This window comes from Podarcis muralis, chromosome 1 (assembly GCF_964188315.1).
Source record: "Podarcis muralis chromosome 1, rPodMur119.hap1.1, whole genome shotgun sequence".
In the NCBI taxonomy this organism is placed as follows: domain Eukaryota; kingdom Metazoa; phylum Chordata; class Lepidosauria; order Squamata; family Lacertidae; genus Podarcis; species Podarcis muralis.
In genome coordinates, this window is record NC_135655.1 from 68,887,028 (window position 1) to 68,907,260 (window position 20,233).

Genomic DNA, 20,233 nt, shown 5'->3' on the forward strand with positions numbered 1-20,233 from the left:
AAAATATTTGCACTTTTAAATTTATTGTTTACAAGGCATTGCATAGTATAAAAGTGAAAATACACATGATTCAAGTTAGGGCAAATGTGAACAAAGTTTCTCACTATAATATACAGACAGCATAAAACCTGAGATCATATTTAATTATATAGGGTAAATAGCCTGAGAAAATTTTATTTAAAAAGTGACACTTGAATGACACCAAAATCTATTTCATTTGTTACCTTGATGAAACAGAAAGACTATCTGTCATAAATCAAAGGTCAAATTTACGCTTTCTCCTGACCGAACATCTACCAGATGTGTTTGTTTGACTGTGTTGTCATACGAAGAGGCAGAGACTGTGTAGGTGCCAGGAGAAACTTCAATGTAGATATCCTGAATATAAAATATACATGTCAAGATTTTTCAAATCAAAACCCCATTCATGTTCTTATGCTAAATAGCTCCAACTACTAAAATAAATATTTAACTATTTGGACAAAAAATCTCTCATCAAATGTCTTAACCACAGCATATGAATGCAAAGATGCAAAACTCAACTTGGCCTAGAAGACAACTGACAAGACCAAGAATGCTGGTGGCGAGAGAGGAAGAGAGTGGCAGCTCTGAGATGCTTAGACAACATTTGGCACCCTTGCCCTTGTGGTAACACAAAGGGATGCCATCCCCTTGGCTGACTGGTGAAGTGGGTTGCTCAATGAAGTGTTGTCACTTTAGGTGAGAGCTATGGGTGAGGCTGAATGTGAAAAGACACCTCTGGGTGAGAGCCAGGGGTATCTGGAGAGCAGCTGTCCAGGTGAGAGCATGACCGGTGGTTGGAGGGAGAGGCTCCCAAGCGTAAGTCAGGTGAATTGTATGGTTGGGTGGGGTATTTGGTGTCTGGATAACTGTAAGGACATCCTCCTCTTGTAAGATGTGCTGGTGGTGGTGTGAGATTTATATTTTTACATACTGCATAACCAGAGGGTGACTTATTGATTGGTTGTGTTTGGAAGTTTCCAAGGCACTTTGCGGACAAAATTGCCTGCCTTCAAGACTTAGGACACCACAGTAACATCTCTGAGTGATGTGCCTGACACCATCTAGTCAGCTTTTGTGGATCAGCTTGAGCTTGAGAATGTGGACTAAAGTAAAGTTCAGCTGGCCAAGTGCCCCCTTGACCTTTGTCCATCATTGCTTCCTTTGAGATAGCTAGGTGTGTGTGTGTGTGTGTGTGTGTGTGTGTGTGTGTGTGTGTAGAGGTGAGTCCAGGATGTGATAAATGTAGGACTACCATGCCCTAAACAATTTTGGTCCAGAGAGAAAACCTTCTCCCATACAGACCTGCATGGTTACTATGATCTAATAAAGTCTTCCTGGTTGTGCCACAGCCTGCTGAGGGCCATCCTGCAGCAAAAAGGGGGAGGGCCTTTTCTGTTATGGTGCCCACCCTTTGGAACAGGGCCCTCCCTACTGTACTTGGGTTTCCAGCACCTGCAAAAAATACATATCTTCTCCCAGACCTTTGCAGCTCATTAATACCAGATTGCTGTGTTTGTCCCGTAAGACTCCTGTGGCTATTGCTCTAAACGACTAAATAACCACCACCTTTTTTAAAATGTAAGACAATATAAAGAAGTTTTAAGTAAATAAAATTATAAAATGAAATTACTGTAGCTAACAAAGAATCTTGATTATGTTCAGGAGCATGTCAGCTGATGGAGCTGGGAGAAGTCACCATGGAGTGTGTTTGTGGGTTCCTCCATGTAAAAACCAATACCATTTCTTTCATTCCAGAAGCACTACGCATTCTAATTCATCGAGCAATTGAATGCCTGTGCACCCTACACAGATAAAAGCAAACCCCACAAAAGCCTTAAAATGTTAAGTGAACTTATACTTGCTTTTATTTTATGTTCAGCATTCTCTGCTGGAATTAAAGCAGCTGTATCTGTATCAGGACAACCAGGTTCTTCCACTATTGGGACATTTTTACTTTCCTAGAGAGAGCAGATATAGTTTATGGAATCTCAAGCTGGATGTGACCAAGTTCAGCCTATCCACCAGCCTCAAGCAAACAGACCTAATCCAAATCAGCACAAAGCAAGTATCAAGAAGGCGCCTGTAGCAGCTTTAGAGGCATACTTGGGGGGGCAGACTGGGGACGGCGCTTACTGCGGGGCCTGCAGAGTGCCCGAGCCTCTCCTGGGAAGGATAATTCTGGAAGGATAGGATAATACAGTAGGAAGATGTCCACAGGAAGAGATGTCCATACTGATAACAAAATGCCCCTTAAGGCAATGCTGGAAAATTCTTCCAAATAAATTACAAATTTATATGTCTTTTAGAAGATTAGCAGAGGCTTGGTTGAAGCGGCATCAAGAGACTTCCTTTGAGTAAGCTGACCCTTGGACAACATATCTTTGCTTAAAATAGGGATGGCTAACCTGTGGCCCTCAAGGTGTAATTTGGGGGCTGGGGGCTGCAGTTTAGCCATTCCTAGCTTAAAAGGAGAATTATGTTCAGTACACTCACCTCATTTTCAAATGCCTTTAGCAAGTTTTCAGATGACTCCCTGCTGTGGTATCTGAATATATGTGCAACTTCGTACTCTTTGAACTGAAATGGTGGTACGCAACAGTAATAGTTCTGGAAGAGAGTTGAAGAAGAAAATATTACTAAACCAAGAAGTATGTGTGGCGCTAAAATAATGAAATGTCTTAATGTGGGCCTGCCCCATGAAGATGTGAGCAACAATTCCCTCGTCTCTGCTGCCACCAGAAGGACAAATGTGAAAGGACTTTGTCAGACAGAAATGCCTGTGTTTGGTACTGTAAATCAGGGGTTAGGAACCTGTGGCCTTCCAGATGTTGCTGGACTACAGCTGCCACCATCCTTGACTATTGGCCATGCTGGCCAGGACTGATAGGAGTTGGAGTCCAAAAACATCTACAGGGTCACAGCTTTCCCATCTCTGCTGTAAATAAGATGACTAACTCCTTCTCCCACATTCTACTCTATGTGGTTGGATCCCTTTCCTGACAATGGGAAATTGGGGTGTCCCTTGATTCATATTTGGCCCACGCTAATCGCTGCCCTCAGAGCAAGCGCTGGGAAGTGTTGGAGTAATTAAATAAGTGTAGAAATTGGTACTGTGAAGTCAGAAGAAGCCCACAACCCTAAGAAATGTCAAAATGAAAGCCCTGCCAATAACCCCACAAAAGTTACTAGCTTGCAAAGAAACTTAACAGCCTATTTCTCCATGTTGGCCATGGAGGCAGGAAATCCCAGAAAAGCAGGCTTCAGCTCTCAGCAGGATAGTAAGAAAAAGCTTGCCTCTTCTGCCAAGCTGGCCAGTGGAGGGGCAGATTGCTCCATTCCTCTTCTGCTAGCCCACTGTGGTCCCATGCTGACTAGGGAGAAAGTGTCTTTCCTCTTTCTACAGCTATCACAGTAGCTATACAGGCTATCAGAGGAGGAACAGGCTGGTCTTGCATTGACTTTCTAGCTGCAAGAGCCTTGTTAAATACAAGGCTGAAATAAAATATGCCTGAATGTTGGCTTGAAAGTGTGTGGTCAACACCTGGTGAAATCTCTGAAGTCTCAGGGAAGATGGAGGGCTGGCTAGGTAGGGTTCAATACTAAGCATGGCTCCTTACCCCTCCTCTTTCGTGTTAGACATGATAAATGATTTATGGGAATGGGGAAATCCTGAACATTTCCACCCTGTCAAAGGGATCTCTGAGGAAGCTGACAAAGATACTCATGGAACAGAATCCAGACTTGCTTGATGGCGATTTTGTGTTCCTTCAGCCCATTGAGTTTTGATAATTCAACACAGTATAAACTAGTATTTCCTAAAATGCAGTTGCAATAAAGCCTTCATATGGCTTGCTGGTAGAATTCATGCTTTGCACGCACAAGGTGTCAGATTCAATATCCGGGTAGAGAGACCCCTGCCTAAATCCCTGGAGAGCCACTGCCAGTCGGTGAAGACAGTACTGAGCTACATCAACCAATGGTATGTAAGGCAGCTTCCTATGTCCCTAATAGTTGTCACTCAAGCTTCTGTACTTGACTCCCAGCACAGCAGTCATTGCTTCCATCTCAAGAACCATTTACCTCGCATTCTGCTGAGATGCGGCCCATGTGTTCAGCAACAGAAGCAAAAGCAGCAGCAAGACATGCATCTTCATCCTCGCCTTCCTGTTTCCATGAAACAAAATGTCCTGTCATTATGAAAACAATGGGAAATATACAGCCCAAAGGGGCAACACAGCGGTTGTGTTTGCATGTCATTTTTTATACTGAAATCTCCATAATAAATTATAGTTTACTGTGACAGCAACAAGTCATAGCAAGCCTCAGGCTTGAGTTCCCCTCTCCATTATCCTCCACCACTGTAGAATGAAAACTTTCGCTTTGGTTTTCATTAACTACAGTTTAGTGTTCTATCTATGCTGTTGGATCTACTTGCAAGTCTATTCACACATACACATGAGCCTGTATTTTACACATATATTCACAGAGGCACAGCATTGGAGATCTTTAATCTAGAGAAAATTGCCCACCACAGTGGTGACAATTTAGAAATACTGCCTTGCTTACTTGGAAAAATGATCGAGAACCAACAAATATTGTCAAAATGAATATGAAATGTTTTCTTTTCACGAAATGGTTGGCAGTGAGTTAAATGATTTTGCAACTTGGAAGTATCAATACAATAGAGAAATGTAGAATAGCAAGATGGCTAGTTGTTAAAAAAAGTTACAGGCTACCAAAAGCTGCCTGATCTATAAATTCATATAGTGGTACCTCGGGTTACATACGCTTCAGGTTACAGACTCCGCTAACCCAGAAATAGTGCTTCAGGTTAAGAACTTTGCTTTAGGATGAGAACAGAAATTGAGCAGCAGCGGCACGGCAGCAGCGGGAGGCCCCATTAGCTAAAGTGGTGCTTCAGGTTAAGAACAGTTTCAGGTTAAGAACAGAGCTCCGGAACGAATTAAGTACTTAACCCGAGGTACCACTGTATTGGTATTACTGAGCTAGGTGAAGATGGGAGGAGAAGAATTTGCCTTGCATGGAGCAGGTGCTAAGAAACCAGCTGAGTTGCAGTGGAATCCTAAACCCCCAAAGGGAAAAGCTGAAATGCAAAAGACTGGGTGCTGGTTAATGCAAGTATTAGAAGACGGCAAGATTAAGGAAATGAGAAAACTAGGGATTGGAAAGAGAAGACACTAATAATCACTTCTCATGAGGAAGGAAAAGTAAAGAGAAGTGATTTCTAAAGTTTCACCATGACTTGTGGTGGCATGGTTGTAACTGAACCCAAGGTTCTTTGTAGTGTAATCAATTCACTTGGGTGGTGAGCCCTTTATAAGCAGAAGGTGAAAACTTGCATGTTTTCCTCTATCCTCTGAAAGGACACAGTTGGCGCAGGATGTGCTGGGGTGACTGAAGGTAGGCAAGCCTTCATAGGGAGTGCTGATTCCAACCTTAGCTTCCTTAGATTCTAGTTAATAAAGTTTCAAAAACAGAAAAAGGCATTTCTTACATGATATGTAGCATTGGCTGTTGCTTTCCACGATGCTTCTGACTAATCCAAAGAAAATAAACACAGATGAGAGGCAGGTAAACAGGGAGAAAAGGCAATGGAAAGGTCAAACTATGGCCCCTGAAGGCATCCAAGTATTACAGCAGGCATGAAACACAGGATTTGTGGACATATTTTGGATCTGTAAGATGTCCAGTTATCGGAAACAGGTTTTCTGGCATTAGCTCTAACACAATGGGCAATTGCTTTAATAACAGTTCTGGACAGAAGGAACATTTTGTTGTTGTTGTTTAGTAGTGTCCGACTCTTCGTGACCCCATGGAAGGAACATTAGATGCTAGTTAACAGAATCACTACTAAACATATCAATGTGTTTCCCTAAATGGAGGTCATGAGAGGTTTCTGGGTAATCAGAACTCACATGGAGTATCCCTCATGAGGGAAGACAGTGGCACATTCCCAGGAAATGCATATTTAGACTTAATCCAATTACAGGTGGGAGATGATGGGAAAACCCTCAGGGCCAAAAAGGAGCATATGCTTACATTAGATATAGCAAGAAACTAGTTAGGCTTGCAGCTATGTCATCATCAAAATGACTGTTCCTTCCTATGCACAGCTGCTACTATAGGAAGATATCCTGTTTAAACCAATGCTTCTGTCTCTGTTACTTTGCAATGGCAACACGCTCATTGCTCAGAGCAAAACCAAAATAGACACAGGGCTCCAGGGCATATGCTGAGTTTCAACTGATCTGAGCTAAACCTTAAACTGTGGTTATTTTAACTATATTTTCTTGAAACAAACAGGCTTCATAGGGTCTGAAGCCACATAAAGCTTGTGTCTGCTCAGTGCCTGGATGGGTGACTACTTGGAAAACACATGAACACTGCTTTGGGTTCCGTGGCTGAAGAGAGGCAGGATATATCTCTACGAAAACAAACTGTGGTTTGAAGTTTCAGACAAACCAGTTAAGCTTAACCACAGGTTGCCAGGGTTCTGATAACATGATGAACCACAGTTGCTCATGGACAGTAGCAAAAGATTCTGAACTACTCCTTGCAGCTCTTTATCCAATATCTGAGGATTATTATAAGCTATTATCAAGTGCTTCCTGCAGCTATCCAATTAAAGAAACAGGATATTGAGAGTTGTGGCAGAATTCTATTCCCTTACCCTAAGAGTTATGGAAGAATTCTGTTATTTTGCTCCCCCACCCTGCCTTGACTTCATGCACGTCAAGGGTTATGATGAGACACTACAAATCCTCTAAAGGGGTAGCATGACATTTTTACATTTTAGTTATACAGAGAGATTTTCATTTCAGTTCCATTTCTGGTATTGAAAAAACCCTCTTAATTTCTGAAGTAAAGAGAACATTTGAGTGGTTTCTTTTGGATTATTGCTGCTTCAAAAAATATTTCAGTCTTGTACAGTTTGCTGTGGACTGAGTATGTGTCATTTTAACAAATGAAACAACAACAACAACTGTTTGCCTCCCATTTGGTTTTACCTGACATTTTCTGTCTTATTCAGAGTCCCACGTCTAACAAATGGCAGGCAAAAATAACTTGCTTGATGATTCAAGAAAGAAAATGTGGGCAAAAAGGTAACAGGTAAAGGAAAACACAGATGGCACATGAAATAATATTTTACATACCTACATGCAGGGTGAACCTTTGAGAAAAGGCAGTATCTACAGTGACAATTATATTTAGCAATCTTTGTAATGAGCCAAGTAGCACCCCCTGTTCAGTTATACAAGCAATCTTGTAAGATACACAACAGAAGCAGACAAGGCCTTATCATCTGGAACCAGAATAGCCAGCTGTTGCTGGACTCCATCAGCCCCAAGCAGCAAGGCCAATGGCTGGGGATAATGGGAACAATGGGAACCCCAAAGAATCATTAGATGACACCAGAGTCAGACCAGCTATTAGGCAGGGTGAGGTCGCTGCCTCAGGTGGCAAAGCCCCCCAAGCAAGCCCATCAGCACCGATTTCAGGCAAGATCACATCCACTTTGAGCGAGACCTCACCCAAAATCTTGCAGAGCATGCAAGAGCTCACTCAAAATCAGCACGATCTTGCCTGAAATGGGCTATAATGGCTCTGGTGCTTCTTTGCCAGCAGATGGAACAGGGTGCACAGTAGCAGTTATGGTGTCGTCGTCAGTGGCAAGGTGGCACTTCCCATTTTGCCTCAAGTGGCAAAATTGGATGCACCACCCCTGGGTAACGTCGTCTAATCTCTTTGTTGGTACATCTGGAGTGAAACCGAGCTCTTAACCATAGTGGGCCAGCAGTACGCAGAGGACATTCAGCTCTGTTTAGGTATTAGTACAACTTACTCACAATGGAACAGCAGCTTCTCGGTAGCATTAAAAGGCTCAGGTATGGAAGCAGCTGCCTTTGGTTACAGCACTTACCTGAAAAGCCCTCCTTTCAAATGTAGCAGGCAAGGGCCAGTGCAATTTCCGTGTTCTTGCCCGCTCCAGAACTTCCTGGGCCAGTGTTGCTGTGCGCTGCATGCGATAGCGGTTCAAGCTTATTTCTTGGGACTCCATTTCTTGTGTCCTGACTTAAAAAAAAAGATATACCCCAATGAATTTGTTCAGGCAGTCACAAACAAACACGCTAACCAAAAAGAGAGAGGGAGGAGATCAGTAACTACATTTCCTAGCCATCTCCCCAAAGATTCGGGTTCTTTTTTCATTACCGAAAATCTGCCCTGCCCATTTACTGAAGCCCACAACCCTGCAGCCCCTCTCCGTTGGGAGGGGGGACATAGGCTGGCATTTTAATGCCAAGAAGATCATCTGGAGGCTTCAAAATGCTTCCATGCATGAGGAGCCCCATTCCCACACCAAATACCGTCTGAAAGCACCTGCTCATGCTGCTTACCATTCCCACTCACCTCTCCTTTGCCTGTTAAGCAAGAAGGCAGCAGTGATGAGGCGGAGGAGGGGAGCTAGTGGCAATGACCTGGTTCAGGTGCAATGCTAAGTGCTGGTTTAGCATTATATGAAGGAGTCTTGGGCAAGCATGGTCTCCCTTCCTCTGCCCTCCCCTGGTGCAGCCATAGGCGCCGACTCCATGGGGCTTGAGGGGGCCCGAGCCCCCTCAAAAATTCGTTTGGGGGGCTCCGCCCCCCAATAATCTCCGGCGCCCCTCCAGCAGAGCGCCATCGCCGCCCCTCCCCCAGCCCAAAATGCACAGGGAGGGGCGGGCTGCATGCCTCCTGCCCTCCCTCCCGAGCAAAAGCTCCACCCAATTTCCTTTGGAGCTGATTAATAGGCGCAGCACGCTCTCCCCTATTCGCTCACGAGGAGGCGGCGCCACTTTATTTGCATATTCATGAGCTTATTTATTATTCATGAGCTTTCCCGGGCCCCCCCAATATTTTTTATAAGTCCGCGTCCCTGGGTGCAGCTGTGGGGTGACTTCTGTTTTTAATTCACCATTGTTTACTGTTACATCCAGTGCCTAAACTGTAGCTAGCTTTAACTGTACTTTAGGAAAAGAAGACTTCACAAGCCAACATAATTAAGACAAACAACACTTTGTCTGGGTTGACAGAACATTACAATCTTGCCCTCACAACCATGCCCAAGGAAGATTGGGGAGAGCTGTTAAGTCCAAGGCTTGTTCACATAACATTAAGCCACAGTGTTATATGCCTTGTGCAATGCAATCAGTGACATTATGTCACCATTATGTCACCACACTATGTGTGGCCCTGCAAGCCAATGAGGGGAAGGAGAAGAGAAGGTAACACACATCACACAAATGATACCATGCTATACAGGGCAAGTAGACGTGACTATATCTCAGCTTAATAAGTCAATATATATAAGTAAACCTCTTGCCTCCCCCCACCTGCCCCCTTCACAGGATGAGCATTCAAACTGGGAAACTATACCTTTCAGTTTCAAAACAAGCCTGGGCACTAAATAAGTTGATTTAATATCCTGGATTGTTTCAGCGCTAGGACTTACAGGGTGCTTCCAGAAGGGGGCTAAATACTGTAAAAGAGATATTGGCAACAGGTTTGTTCTTCTTTTTTAGAAAAACTTATCAGATTTTTACCAGAAATTGTATATTCAGGTTCAATTGGGGAGGGTTAGGAATACAGACCGGCCTTTTGATGACATCACCACCTGGATGCTGCAAGAAAAAGAAAAAAAGCGCTTCCTGCACAAGCAGCACCACTCCCACCCAAAGCACATCTCTGGAAGCAGTGGCGTAGCGTGGGGGGTGCAGGGGGGGCCGGCCGCACCGGGCGCAACATCTGGGGTTAGGGCAAATCCACAGGTTAGGGGGCGCAAATCCACGGGTTAGGGGGCGCAAATTACTTGCCTTGCCCCGGGTGCTGACAACCCACGCTACGCCACTGTCTGGAAGCACCTAGTTTCCCTATTTAGACCAAAAAAAGAGGGCACGTGTGGCTTTTGGATTTGATTACTCACCCTACAAAAGAAAAAGGAATAGTCTCGTTCTTATGTCAGCTTATTAAGCGAAGGCATGATAAATAATCCAAAGCGGGCAACATTACATACAGTGGCGCACCCTGCAAAGCGCGAGCACAAATAAAGCAATGCTCGTGCTTCCCTCTTGCGCCGCGGGAAGAGGAGCGACATTATTTGCTTGTGCGCTATTTCCACTTATAGACCGCTCCGTGACCCAAAAGACCTCGAAGCGGCTTAAGCGATTAACACCCTCCGCCAGCTACGGCTGTGTTGGCGGGAGTTGGTTGTCCAGCGCACGCGGAGGGCACCAGGTTGGGGGAAGGTGCGGTTCACCAGACCCTCCCGAGGGGAGCCTTCCTCTCCCGCGCGCGCGCTCCGCTGAGAAGGCGCACATGCTCCCTCTACCGGCAGGCTGGGGGAACTCACCGTCAGCCGTACTTCCTGGGGGAACTCGGCAATGAGCGGTGATAACTGAGCCGATCCTCCCGCGCGAAGCCCCCGCTTCCCTTTTAAAGCGTCAGCGGCCAAAGGAGCAGCCGGTGACGTCACCGAGGAGCCGCTCTCCTTTTCTACGAGCTTCTAACGGCGGCGAGCGGGTGTCCCGGTTTAGCGGGCGGCGCTGCGTCACAAAGGGCGTGCGTGACGACCCGCCTTCTTCCTCCCGGAGGGTGACCTCCGTAAAGCGGTAGTTCTGCTGCCGCTGGCTCGGTGGAACCCGGCGGGACTCGCTTCTGAGCAAACACGCGTGGGGCGGCGGTCGTGTGCACGCGCCATTCAGAAGCGTGTCCCGAGTCAGCGGAAAGGCTGGAAAAGAGCCTTTGCACGCGTACCGGGGAGCAAGGCTTTCACTGGACTTGCTTCTGAGTAAACGTGCATAGAGCTCTGCTGCGGATGTCCGCAATGGGCACCGAGAAAGGATCCACTTGTTACATTCTACAGTGGTACCTCAGGTTAAGTACTTAATTCGTTCCGGAGGTCCGTACTTAACCTGAAACTTTTCTTAACCTGAAGCACCACTTTAGCTAATGGGGCCTCCTGCTGCCGCCGCGAGCATAATTTCTGTTCTCATCCTGAAGCAAAGTTCTTAACCTGAAGCACTATTTCTGGGTTAGTGGAGTCTGTAACCTGAAGCCTATGTAACCCGAGGTACCACTGTATATGTGGCAGTGTTCCCTGGGTGTGCTGCAGAGCAGCTGGTTTCTCTTTAGGTCACATTCACACCACATCTTTCCCAAGGAAGCTTGAGAACTGTAGGATGCTGGGATTTGTAGCTCTCTTACAAGTCTACAGTTCCCAGTGTTATTTGCAAGAAGCCATGACTTTATGGGATATAAATGTGTAGGGTGTGGGTGTCACCTTGCATCACAATCCTAGGCATGTTTACTCCAAAATTCCACCCTTGTTGAATGGAGCTGGTTTCAGTGCCATTCTACTCTGGAGTGTCCAAGTGGAATTTACTTCTAACTACTGTACATCTGGGACGTGGGTGGTGCTGTGGGTTAAACCACAGAGCCTAGGACTTGCCGATCAAAAGGTTGGCGGTTTGAATCCCCGCGACGTGGTGAGCTCCCGTTGCTCGGTCCCTGCTCCTGCCAACCTAGCAGTTTGAAAGCACGTCAAAGTGCAAGTAGATAAATAGGTACCGCTCCGGCAGGAAGGTAAACGGTGTTTCCGTGTGCTGCTCTGGTTTGCCAGAAGCGGCTTAGTCATGCTGGCCACATGACCCAGAAGCTGTACGCCGGCTCCCTCGGCCAATAAAGCGAGATGAGCGCCACAACCCCAGAGTTGGTCACGAATGGACCTAATGGTCAGGGGTCCCTTTACCTTTACCTTTACTGTACATCTGGGTAAAGATTGGGATGTTAATCTCTGCACTAAAAATCCTCAAGATAAATGCTGAACACAGAATAGCCTTTTTTCAAACAGCCTCACTACAAAGTATGGTTGCCACCTTTTGTAAGCTCCCGTTACTCTGTCCCAGCTTCTGCCAACCTAGCAGTTCAAAAGCACACCAGTGCAAGTAGATAAATAGATACTGCTGCGGCGGGAAGGTAAACAGTGTTTCCGTACGCTCTGGCTTTTGTCACAGTGTTCCATTGCTCCAGAAGCGGTTTAGTCATGTTGGCCACAAGACCCGGAAAGCTGTCTGTGGACAAACGCCGGTTCCCTCAGCCTGAAGCGAGATGAGCGCTGCACCCCATAGATGCCTTTGACTGGACTTAACCATCCTGGGGTCCTTACCTTTAACTTTTACCTAGTGGTTTGATCTATGCCATTTAAAAACTTTTTCAAGTTGCTCCCTATGAAATCTGTTAAGGAGAATGGAGAATCCCAGAACTATCTTTTTTACTTTATTATTCTGGTCAGTTGGCAACCCTAATCTGAGCCATTTTCCTGGGATTCCTGGTATATTCTAAAGGTCTATATATAAAAGTATTTGGTGCAGACTAGTTCCAGTTGCTGGTTGTTATTCTGCTGCCTGCCTGGGGCTTTCCGGTTCCGGCCAGCCTAAACATTGGCACCACCCCTGACCAAGAAGCTCCATGGCAGGCTGTGTGAATCCAGAACTAGTTCCACAGAAAAAAAGAGTGGCTGGAGGGACAGGGTTGAATCCAGCTCTCTGCACAGCCACACTTGTGGGATATTTGGTTTTAATTTTATTTATATTGGCAAAAGCTTCTGCCGTGGCTTTTACTGGTGGAACTGTGTGCCAGAAATTTAAGAGAGGGGTGGGTAACTATTACATTATTGGGGTGCAGGCATTTGGGCAGAATCTGATTAAATGGTCCAAAGTCTTTATGGAGCTACTGTGTTTGCTGTCTGCAACAATTTTAAGACACTGTAGTTGTCTTGTTCGGGGTTTTATTAATGTTAACTGTTATTTGTTTGTTTGTTCACCATTTTATAATCCACCCTGGGATCTCTACCCGATGAAGGGTAGTTTAGAAATTCAAATACATACATACTCAATTTTTGTTTTTATATTTCCAGTTTACCTAAACTGAGCCCTCAGTACAGCTTACAAATATATTGGGTGTTGGGGTTCTGCAGATGTTTTCAAATATGACTATATTTACCAGAAGAGTACCTGAAAAATCTTTGGGTTTTGTATGACATCAGAGTTCTAAGCTAAAAAGCTTTGTTCTTCCAAGTACAATTTTCTTTGGCCAGACAACAGTTTCTTGTGACTGTTAAGAACATTTCTGCCCCATTGTGCAAGGATTTGCATCCATGCACAGCTATCCATGCTGTCAGCAATTTTGTTGTTGGGCCATTTGGAAACTGCTGACTATGTAATGCAATGCAATGCACTGAGGAACATCTTTGCCTGGAATTGCCTTTTATGAGGAGCAGATGAACTCTTATTATGTGCTGCAGAAGGCTGTGACCTTCTGCATACAAGGCTGCTTTTTGGATTATGAAGGATTGTCAGCAGAGTATTACAATTCAGAGCAATCACTCCCTCTAACAGCAAACTTAGGTGGTTAACTGGCAATCAATTTGGCAGTGAAATGAGAACACCCAAACATAATGTAATTTAAAGTTAATTCAATGCACACTGAAATCACATGGCTTCCCCTGAATAATTATGGGAACTGCAGTTCCCCGTTACAGAGCTACAGTCCCCAAGATGCTTAACAAGTTACAGTTCTCAGGATTATTTGGGGAAGAATGTGCTTTAAATATATCTAAACTGGCTGTTAGGAGCTTCTGAGTTTACAGAATGTTGATAGCTGTTGACCTGGGGTTGGGACCTAAAGAAAAGTCAGGCAGACTGCAAGTCTGCTAATGAGTCTGTGACTGAGAGCACTTTTAAGATACAGAATGTTCATGTTCAGCTGAACACAAAACCAGAAAAGAAAAAAGGGGAAGGCTAAGGAAGAAAAGGAATTCATCTATTCAAACCGCTGACAGCTTAGAGTATGTATTCTGAACAGGTGGGATTTAATAGTTGCAAGAAAGATGAAATTTCAGTAAGTGTAGTTTTCATACTATTTTTAAAGGTGTAGGAGCCCTGACTTCTCTTTGAGCTGGCTACCTAATTCTCCATTGTTAAGGAGTGGAGATGGTTACAATAAGGCAAGAGACCTTCATCTTCTGAGGTAATTTTTTTTGCATCTCTATAGGCTATGTATGTGTTGTTGTGACCTACATAACACACTAAGCCAATATAAGTTGTACCTTATTGTCCTAAGCTCATCGGATTTTGATCCTAACATAAAATTTATTCTTAGGTTATGAAATGAAAAAGCAGAACCATTAGTACATTAAAGGGTCATTAACCTATTTCCTTGTAGAGGTCATTAACTGAAGGTTTTGAGGGGAAGATAAAAAAATTCTGAGTCATCTCACATGCCATGCTTCTGGGGCTTTTAATTTTAATTTTTTACTTATGTAAAAAATGCCGCTTTGAAAAACAGTGGCCAGATCAAGAAACTTTGGGAAATTATTGTTAAAATAACACAGAACATGCTAACTGTGTATGAAAATGAAAAATGGGTCTGTACGTTGACATTTTCATGGAATTACCCATTACAGCAATGAAGCTTGGATGCTGCTAGAGCATGGATAACTGTGGCTGCATCATTCATTTTTTGGGAGGGGATGCAGCCAGCACACCAAAGTAGGGAAAAGGGGCCACTTGGGCATTCAACAGCAATGGTGGATTGAGGAGCAATCCTGACTGTGAGTGAAACCATGGAAGTTGGAACCACATCCACTACAAGCTGAATACAACCTCCACAGTCATTCTACCCAGTACTTTTTTCTGGGGATACGCATACCCCTAAATATTTTGTGAATCTTTGTACTTTTGTCCATTTACTGTATTTATTTCCCCCGATTTTCTTGAGGCAAAGTGAGAGTATCCCTAAACATTTTTTAGGGGGAAAAGCACTGGTTCCACCTACCTGTAGTATCTCCATCTTATTTTGATTCGGCTTCAGTTCACTAGCCCTCAAATCAACTGTCCCATTATTGACTGTAAGCACCTCTTTGGTGCATCTGCTGTATCACCTGGAATAAATGGAAATAATAAAAAAAAATAGTTGGATGTCAATTACATAGTGACAAACCACCACAGCAACAATTGTTCCTATAATATCCAGAGAAATTTTATGGGTCACTCCACAATCAAGACCTCTCTCCTGGTCAGATCATTGTCCAAATTACAGGCAATGTTGCCATTCCCTCTGACTCAATTTTGCACCCATTCAACTTCATTAACTACAAACCCCAAAATTTGGGACCCATTCCTTGCATTTACTCCTGCCTGCTTGCCCCTTCTCAAGTTTCCCTCCGCAGTTCTGCTATACATTCTGAGGTTTCCATATCTTCTGATTTTTTATTCCTCCAGATTGATCTCTGAAGATGCCAGGTTTAACCCTCTAATGCATGTGAATCAATTCCTCTATTATTATTCTCTAATCCTTTTCTATGCCAGGATGAAACCCTTGTGGGTGAATTAGAAACTTCTCTCTTCTATTGGGAGCAATGTTAAATTACTCATGGAAAAGAAAAAATAGGGGAAATAATAATCATAGCAATAATAAACATTATTGTTACTATTACTATTCATTATTAACATAATAATGAATGCCATCATTATACATTATTTCCTCCCCAATGAAGTGAAGCTACAACAGACAATCAGGCAGCCAGAAGGTCTTGGGCAGTATCATCTGTCATCTTTCCAGCAAATGGGGAATATGACCCACTTTCTGTTTACATTTTATAATCATCATACCCAAGTTGCTTCATTAGAGCAGCAGCCAGCTGTTTGCCAGAGATTTATTCTATAATAAACAACCATTTCCTGTATTGCTTGAGGGTGGGGAGACATGACCAGCTAAGATCCCAATTCTGCAAAGCACAAGACCATGCCTGAGTAATTGCTCAAAAAGGATTCAGAACAGAAAACCTGATGTTAAGCAACAAGACAACTGCTAAAATATTTATCATGATCTTAATTCTGTTTGCTTTGTGTAATAATGCAAAAACGTGGGGAAGGAAGGCACCCTACTGGAATTTTGTTTTGAAAGGGCTTTGGCAGCTGTTTTAGGCAATGGATTTTGGACAATTCTCAGTTCCTATTAGGCTGCAATCCTATTCCAATTTACCAGAGTAAGCCCTTTTGAACACACTGGGGCTTATTTCTGAGTAAACATGCATAGGATTGTGGTATGTGTGTTGCCAGGTTCAACTCAGACACCTCTCTACATTTGGCAAGTGTTCTCACAAGTATTAGTGTACAAGTATTAGTATTAACAAAGACTTTAGTAAAATTCAGTTTTATGTACAGTATGTTTACTTGAGTAAGTCCCTCTGTTTCTAATGGGCCCTATGGCAAAATAAGTGTGAATAGGTCTTTACAATGAAGGAAGTTTGAAAGGAAGTCTTTTAAAGCATCTTAAGCATTAAATAGGTATAGATGTGCAAGCACTGAGCAAAAAGAAAAATCTGCACATGGAAACAGATTCATGTGTTCACATTGCCTTGTTGGATGTGTTTCTTATACAGTGGTACCTCGGGTTACATACGCTTTCAGGTTACATACGCTTCAGGTTACAGACTCTGCTAACCCAGAAATAGTGCTTCAGGTTAAGAACTTTGCTTCAGGATGAGAACAGAAATCATGCTCTGGCGGCGCAGCGACAGCAGAAGGCCCCATTAGCTAAAGTGGTGCTTCAGGTTAAGAACAGTTTCAGGTTAAGTACGGACCTCCGGAACGAATTAAGTACTTAACCCGAGGTACCACTGTATACAGCAAAGGCTTTAGATCAAGCATCTCATACCTAGGATTCCTATCTGGGACTCTTGTATGATGCCTTTCTGGCATCAGATTTGTGTACATGGTCCCTAATAGATGGTTATCATCTGCTCTGACAGCAATAGTCATTTGTTTGGGGGAACAGGAGTCAGGGCTGAGCACCTCTACACTTCCTCTTTCTTCCATCAACTGCAACAGATGATTGGTGCTGTTACAGCTGGTAACATTTAATACTGGTGAACAAGCAGTGCAGTGGACTGGGACCATATGGATCTGGGCTCAGTTCTTAAAACTGTTGTTTCCAGGCTCAGCAATATTCCCAAAACTGTTGAGGCCAATCCCACTATCTATTCATTGGTCTATAGAAGTTGAAACACAAGAGTACAGGACTGACCAAGAAGTGTATGTATATCAACCATCATGATGGCTTAAGCTAGGCATCTGACACAAAGTAGACAGCCAAACAGTATTCTGGTTGCACATCATTTAGGATCTGATTTGTCTCTTATGCTTAGAGGGCATCCATTGACCCATATCTCCCTGGTACGTTCATAACACTGAATGCAGTGGAAATGCAGATGATGGAGGTGGCCTTGCACACTTAACCCTTCATATCACCATATGGAAGCAGGGTTTCACCACTCTCCTGAGCTCAGCAGTAGTGATTCTAATGCTGACTCCTGCTGACTTAAGATAAATTACCCAACAAAAATTGAGAAAGATGGAAAGAATTTGCTGAAACAATTAACTAAACTAGAATACAAAAAGGGAGGTGTGAGGAGGTCGATGAAACAAGTAAATGAAAGATTAAGATATGGAATATTGGATGTGTGTTTTTTATTGCTGTATTGTTGTATTGGTTTTTATGGTTTTTTGGGTCTTTTTTATGTATTGTAATGTATGCTTTGTTAAATTTTTTTGTTGTTTTCTTTTCTTCTTTTCTCTGTAATTTTAAAACTTCTAATAAATATCATTAAAAAAAAAAAGGAGCATGATGCGTCCCCCACCAGAGGTACTACCCTGCCCCTAACATTCCATACACCCAGTATAGCTAATATAATGTTTGATTTATTTATTAAAATTGTATCCTCCCTTCTACCCAAAGGAGCCCAGGAAGGCAAATAGGTTGCGGTGTGTTCTTGGTTGGGGTGGGTGTGTGGTATTCACAGCATTTTTTCCCCCCTGATTTGCAAATGTGCCCATGGGTCCAACAGGGTTGGTAGCCCTGAAGGCGGTGGATTCTCCTAAAGAGATATATTTTTAAGCGGAGGCTGGCTGACCACCTATCAGGGATGCTATTAACACAGTGAGAGCTGGACCATAAAGAAGGCTGATCGCCGAAGAATTGATGCTTTTGAATTATGGTGCTGGAGAAGACTCTTGAGAGTCCCATGGACTGCAAGAAGATCAAACGCACCCATTCTTAAGGAAATCAGCCCTGAGTGCTCACTGGAAGGACAGATCGTGAAGATGAGGCTCCAATACTTTGGCCACCTCATGAGAAGAGAAGACTCCCTGGAGAAGACACTGATGCTGGGAAAGATGGAGGGCACAAGGAGAAGGGGGTGACAGAGGACGAGATGGTTGGATAGTGTTTTCGAGGTTACCAGCATGAGTTTGACCAAACTGCGGGAGGTAGTGGAGGACAGAGGTGCCTGGCGTGCTCTGGTCCATGGGGTCACGAAGAGTCGGACACGACTAAACGACTAAACAACAATTAACACAGCAGATTTCCTCCATCTCCTGGCGGGTGACAATAGATGACCTTGGAGGTCCCTCCCAACTCTTAGGATCCGTTGATATGGATCGACTTGGTCGTCAAATAACTGATCAACCAAGAGCTTGCGGGGGGCGAGAGGGCGCCCGGCAGTGTGAACCGGAACTCGCGTTGGCGCGCAAAAAAAATGAAGGAGAACCCGGCGTCTCCAAAGGGTGAACGGCGAGCGAGGAAACTTTAAAGCTGCCGGCGGCTCCAACGAGGGCCCCCCTCCCCGCTTCCCCGTTTTCATGCATAAGAAGCGATCCACTTTTTCCTCGTGATTGGAACCAGATGCTCCTCAGCAGGGAGAGCTTTTATTGCGACGGCTGCGGGGGGGGGGGGGGTTAGGGCTGGATCGGGGGACGGTCGCGAGTGGCTTCTCACGCTCTTTCGTTCGCCTCAGGTGAGCGCCACTCGTGACCCCCCCCCCCACCGAGACCCCGTGAAAACTCAGCAAACAGACTCCTGCTACGAAGCTCGGGGGCTGGAGACCCCTTCCTCCCAGTTCCAGCTTGATCCTGTGAGCCAAGAGCGGAGAATAGTCCCCCGCCCCCCGTTTCCTTGGGATGAGAGTCTGAGGGAGAGAGGAAGTTGGGAAGCTCGCCGTGGTCTGGCAACGGCCGGGGCTTCCCGCTCTGGACCGCCCGCCACCGCCCCCTCGGCCGTCGTGGGCTAAGGCGGGCTGCGGCAGAAGCCCTCTCGCCCCAGGGAGCCGCTTTCGTTGCCGGCCGCCGGGTTACTGGATCCCATTAATCTCCCGCACTGGCCCTCGCTGTCTCCACTTCCTGTCTTGGCATATTTCTCTGTCTCGCCCTCCCCTCCCCCCGCGCGTTTCCAGATTCTCTTTTAGGAAAAAAAAGCGAGGGAGGTTGAGGGGGGGGGGGGGAGAAGAGAGAGAGAGAGTTGCATCTGGCCAAGCGAAGAGATCAGAACTGGAGGCGATCTCCGGCGAGCTGCAACAGCTGGACTCGACATCTGCACTTCTTCCAGCGCAGGGCAGCAGCCCAGGTAAGGGAGAAGGAGAGACGCCGGGCTCTGGCTGGCGGGGCGGCCCGAGAGGGTCTCTCTCGTTTCCTACACACGGGAGAGCCCAGGAGGCGATTGCAGTTGCCATCTGGAAGGCTTCGGGTTTCGCTTTTTCCAGGGAATGGGGAGGGGAGAAGCTTCTTCTGCGGCGCTCCTCAGGGAAAGGGCTGCCTGCGTCTCTGCGGCTGAGACAGCGCTTGGACGGGGCGAGCGCCCGGCAGTTCTCTGGGAAGAACAATAGATCCACCTCGGCGCGAAGGGAAGAGGAGGGACGCCGGGCAGGCGAGCCCCCCCCCCCCCGGAGATCCACCTTTGGGTCTTCCTTGCATGCGACCCGGGGCTCGGACTTTGCTTGCTTGCTCGTAATGTTCGGGTTGTTTCGGGGTATTTTCTAGCTCTTTGCTTGGAGGGGGTTCAGGGCACCTTCGAGATGAGGAAGGAGGGAGCGTATTCTTTCTCCCCTTCCCATAAATCGACTTGCACTGCCCGGTTTAGGAGGATAGGTGGCGCTTACGCACCGTGCTCACCCCTTTCGCCAGCTGTTTCTCACCGATAACACGTCTGGGAAGAAAACTTTTTTTTTAAAAAAAGATTCTTTTGATTCCGGGGATCTGCCTATAAATGTTATTGATATCTGGACCCATCCGCTATTATTTAGTCAGATATAGAAATG

The 20,233-nt window shown here is 45.2% G+C and overlaps 2 protein-coding genes across 6 annotated transcripts in view; one reads left to right on the forward strand and one right to left on the reverse strand.

The window, feature by feature from the left end:
• Positions 1–2: 2 nt before the first annotated feature.
• On the reverse strand, positions 3–15,024 carry AKIP1 (A-kinase interacting protein 1). Of its 5 annotated transcripts, none has more exons than XM_077930597.1 (6): positions 14,917–15,024; positions 7,967–8,118; positions 4,105–4,188; positions 2,518–2,631; positions 1,887–1,982; positions 3–378 (listed from the first exon to the last, which is right to left on the reverse strand). In XM_077930597.1, exons 2-6 carry the CDS (start codon positions 8,102–8,104, stop codon positions 250–252), a joined length of 561 nt encoding a protein of 186 aa, XP_077786723.1. In that variant the 5' UTR covers positions 8,105–8,118; positions 14,917–15,024; the 3' UTR covers positions 3–249. The 5 variants fall into 5 exon arrangements, with proteins under 5 accessions (XP_077786723.1, XP_077786720.1, XP_077786724.1 ...); XM_077930594.1 differs by lacking the exon at positions 14,917–15,024 and adding an exon at positions 10,433–10,747; XM_077930598.1 differs by lacking the exon at positions 14,917–15,024 and adding an exon at positions 10,007–10,390 and having other exon boundaries at positions 7,967–8,114.
• Positions 15,025–19,012: 3,988 nt separating this feature from the next.
• The window catches only part of DENND2B (DENN domain containing 2B), a 151,455-nt gene continuing 150,234 nt past the window's right edge, over positions 19,013–20,233 (forward strand). The window contains exon 1 of the mRNA XM_077930615.1: positions 19,013–19,542. The gene's annotated coding sequence lies outside the window, so the exon portion shown is untranslated. The remainder of the gene's footprint in view (positions 19,543–20,233) is intronic.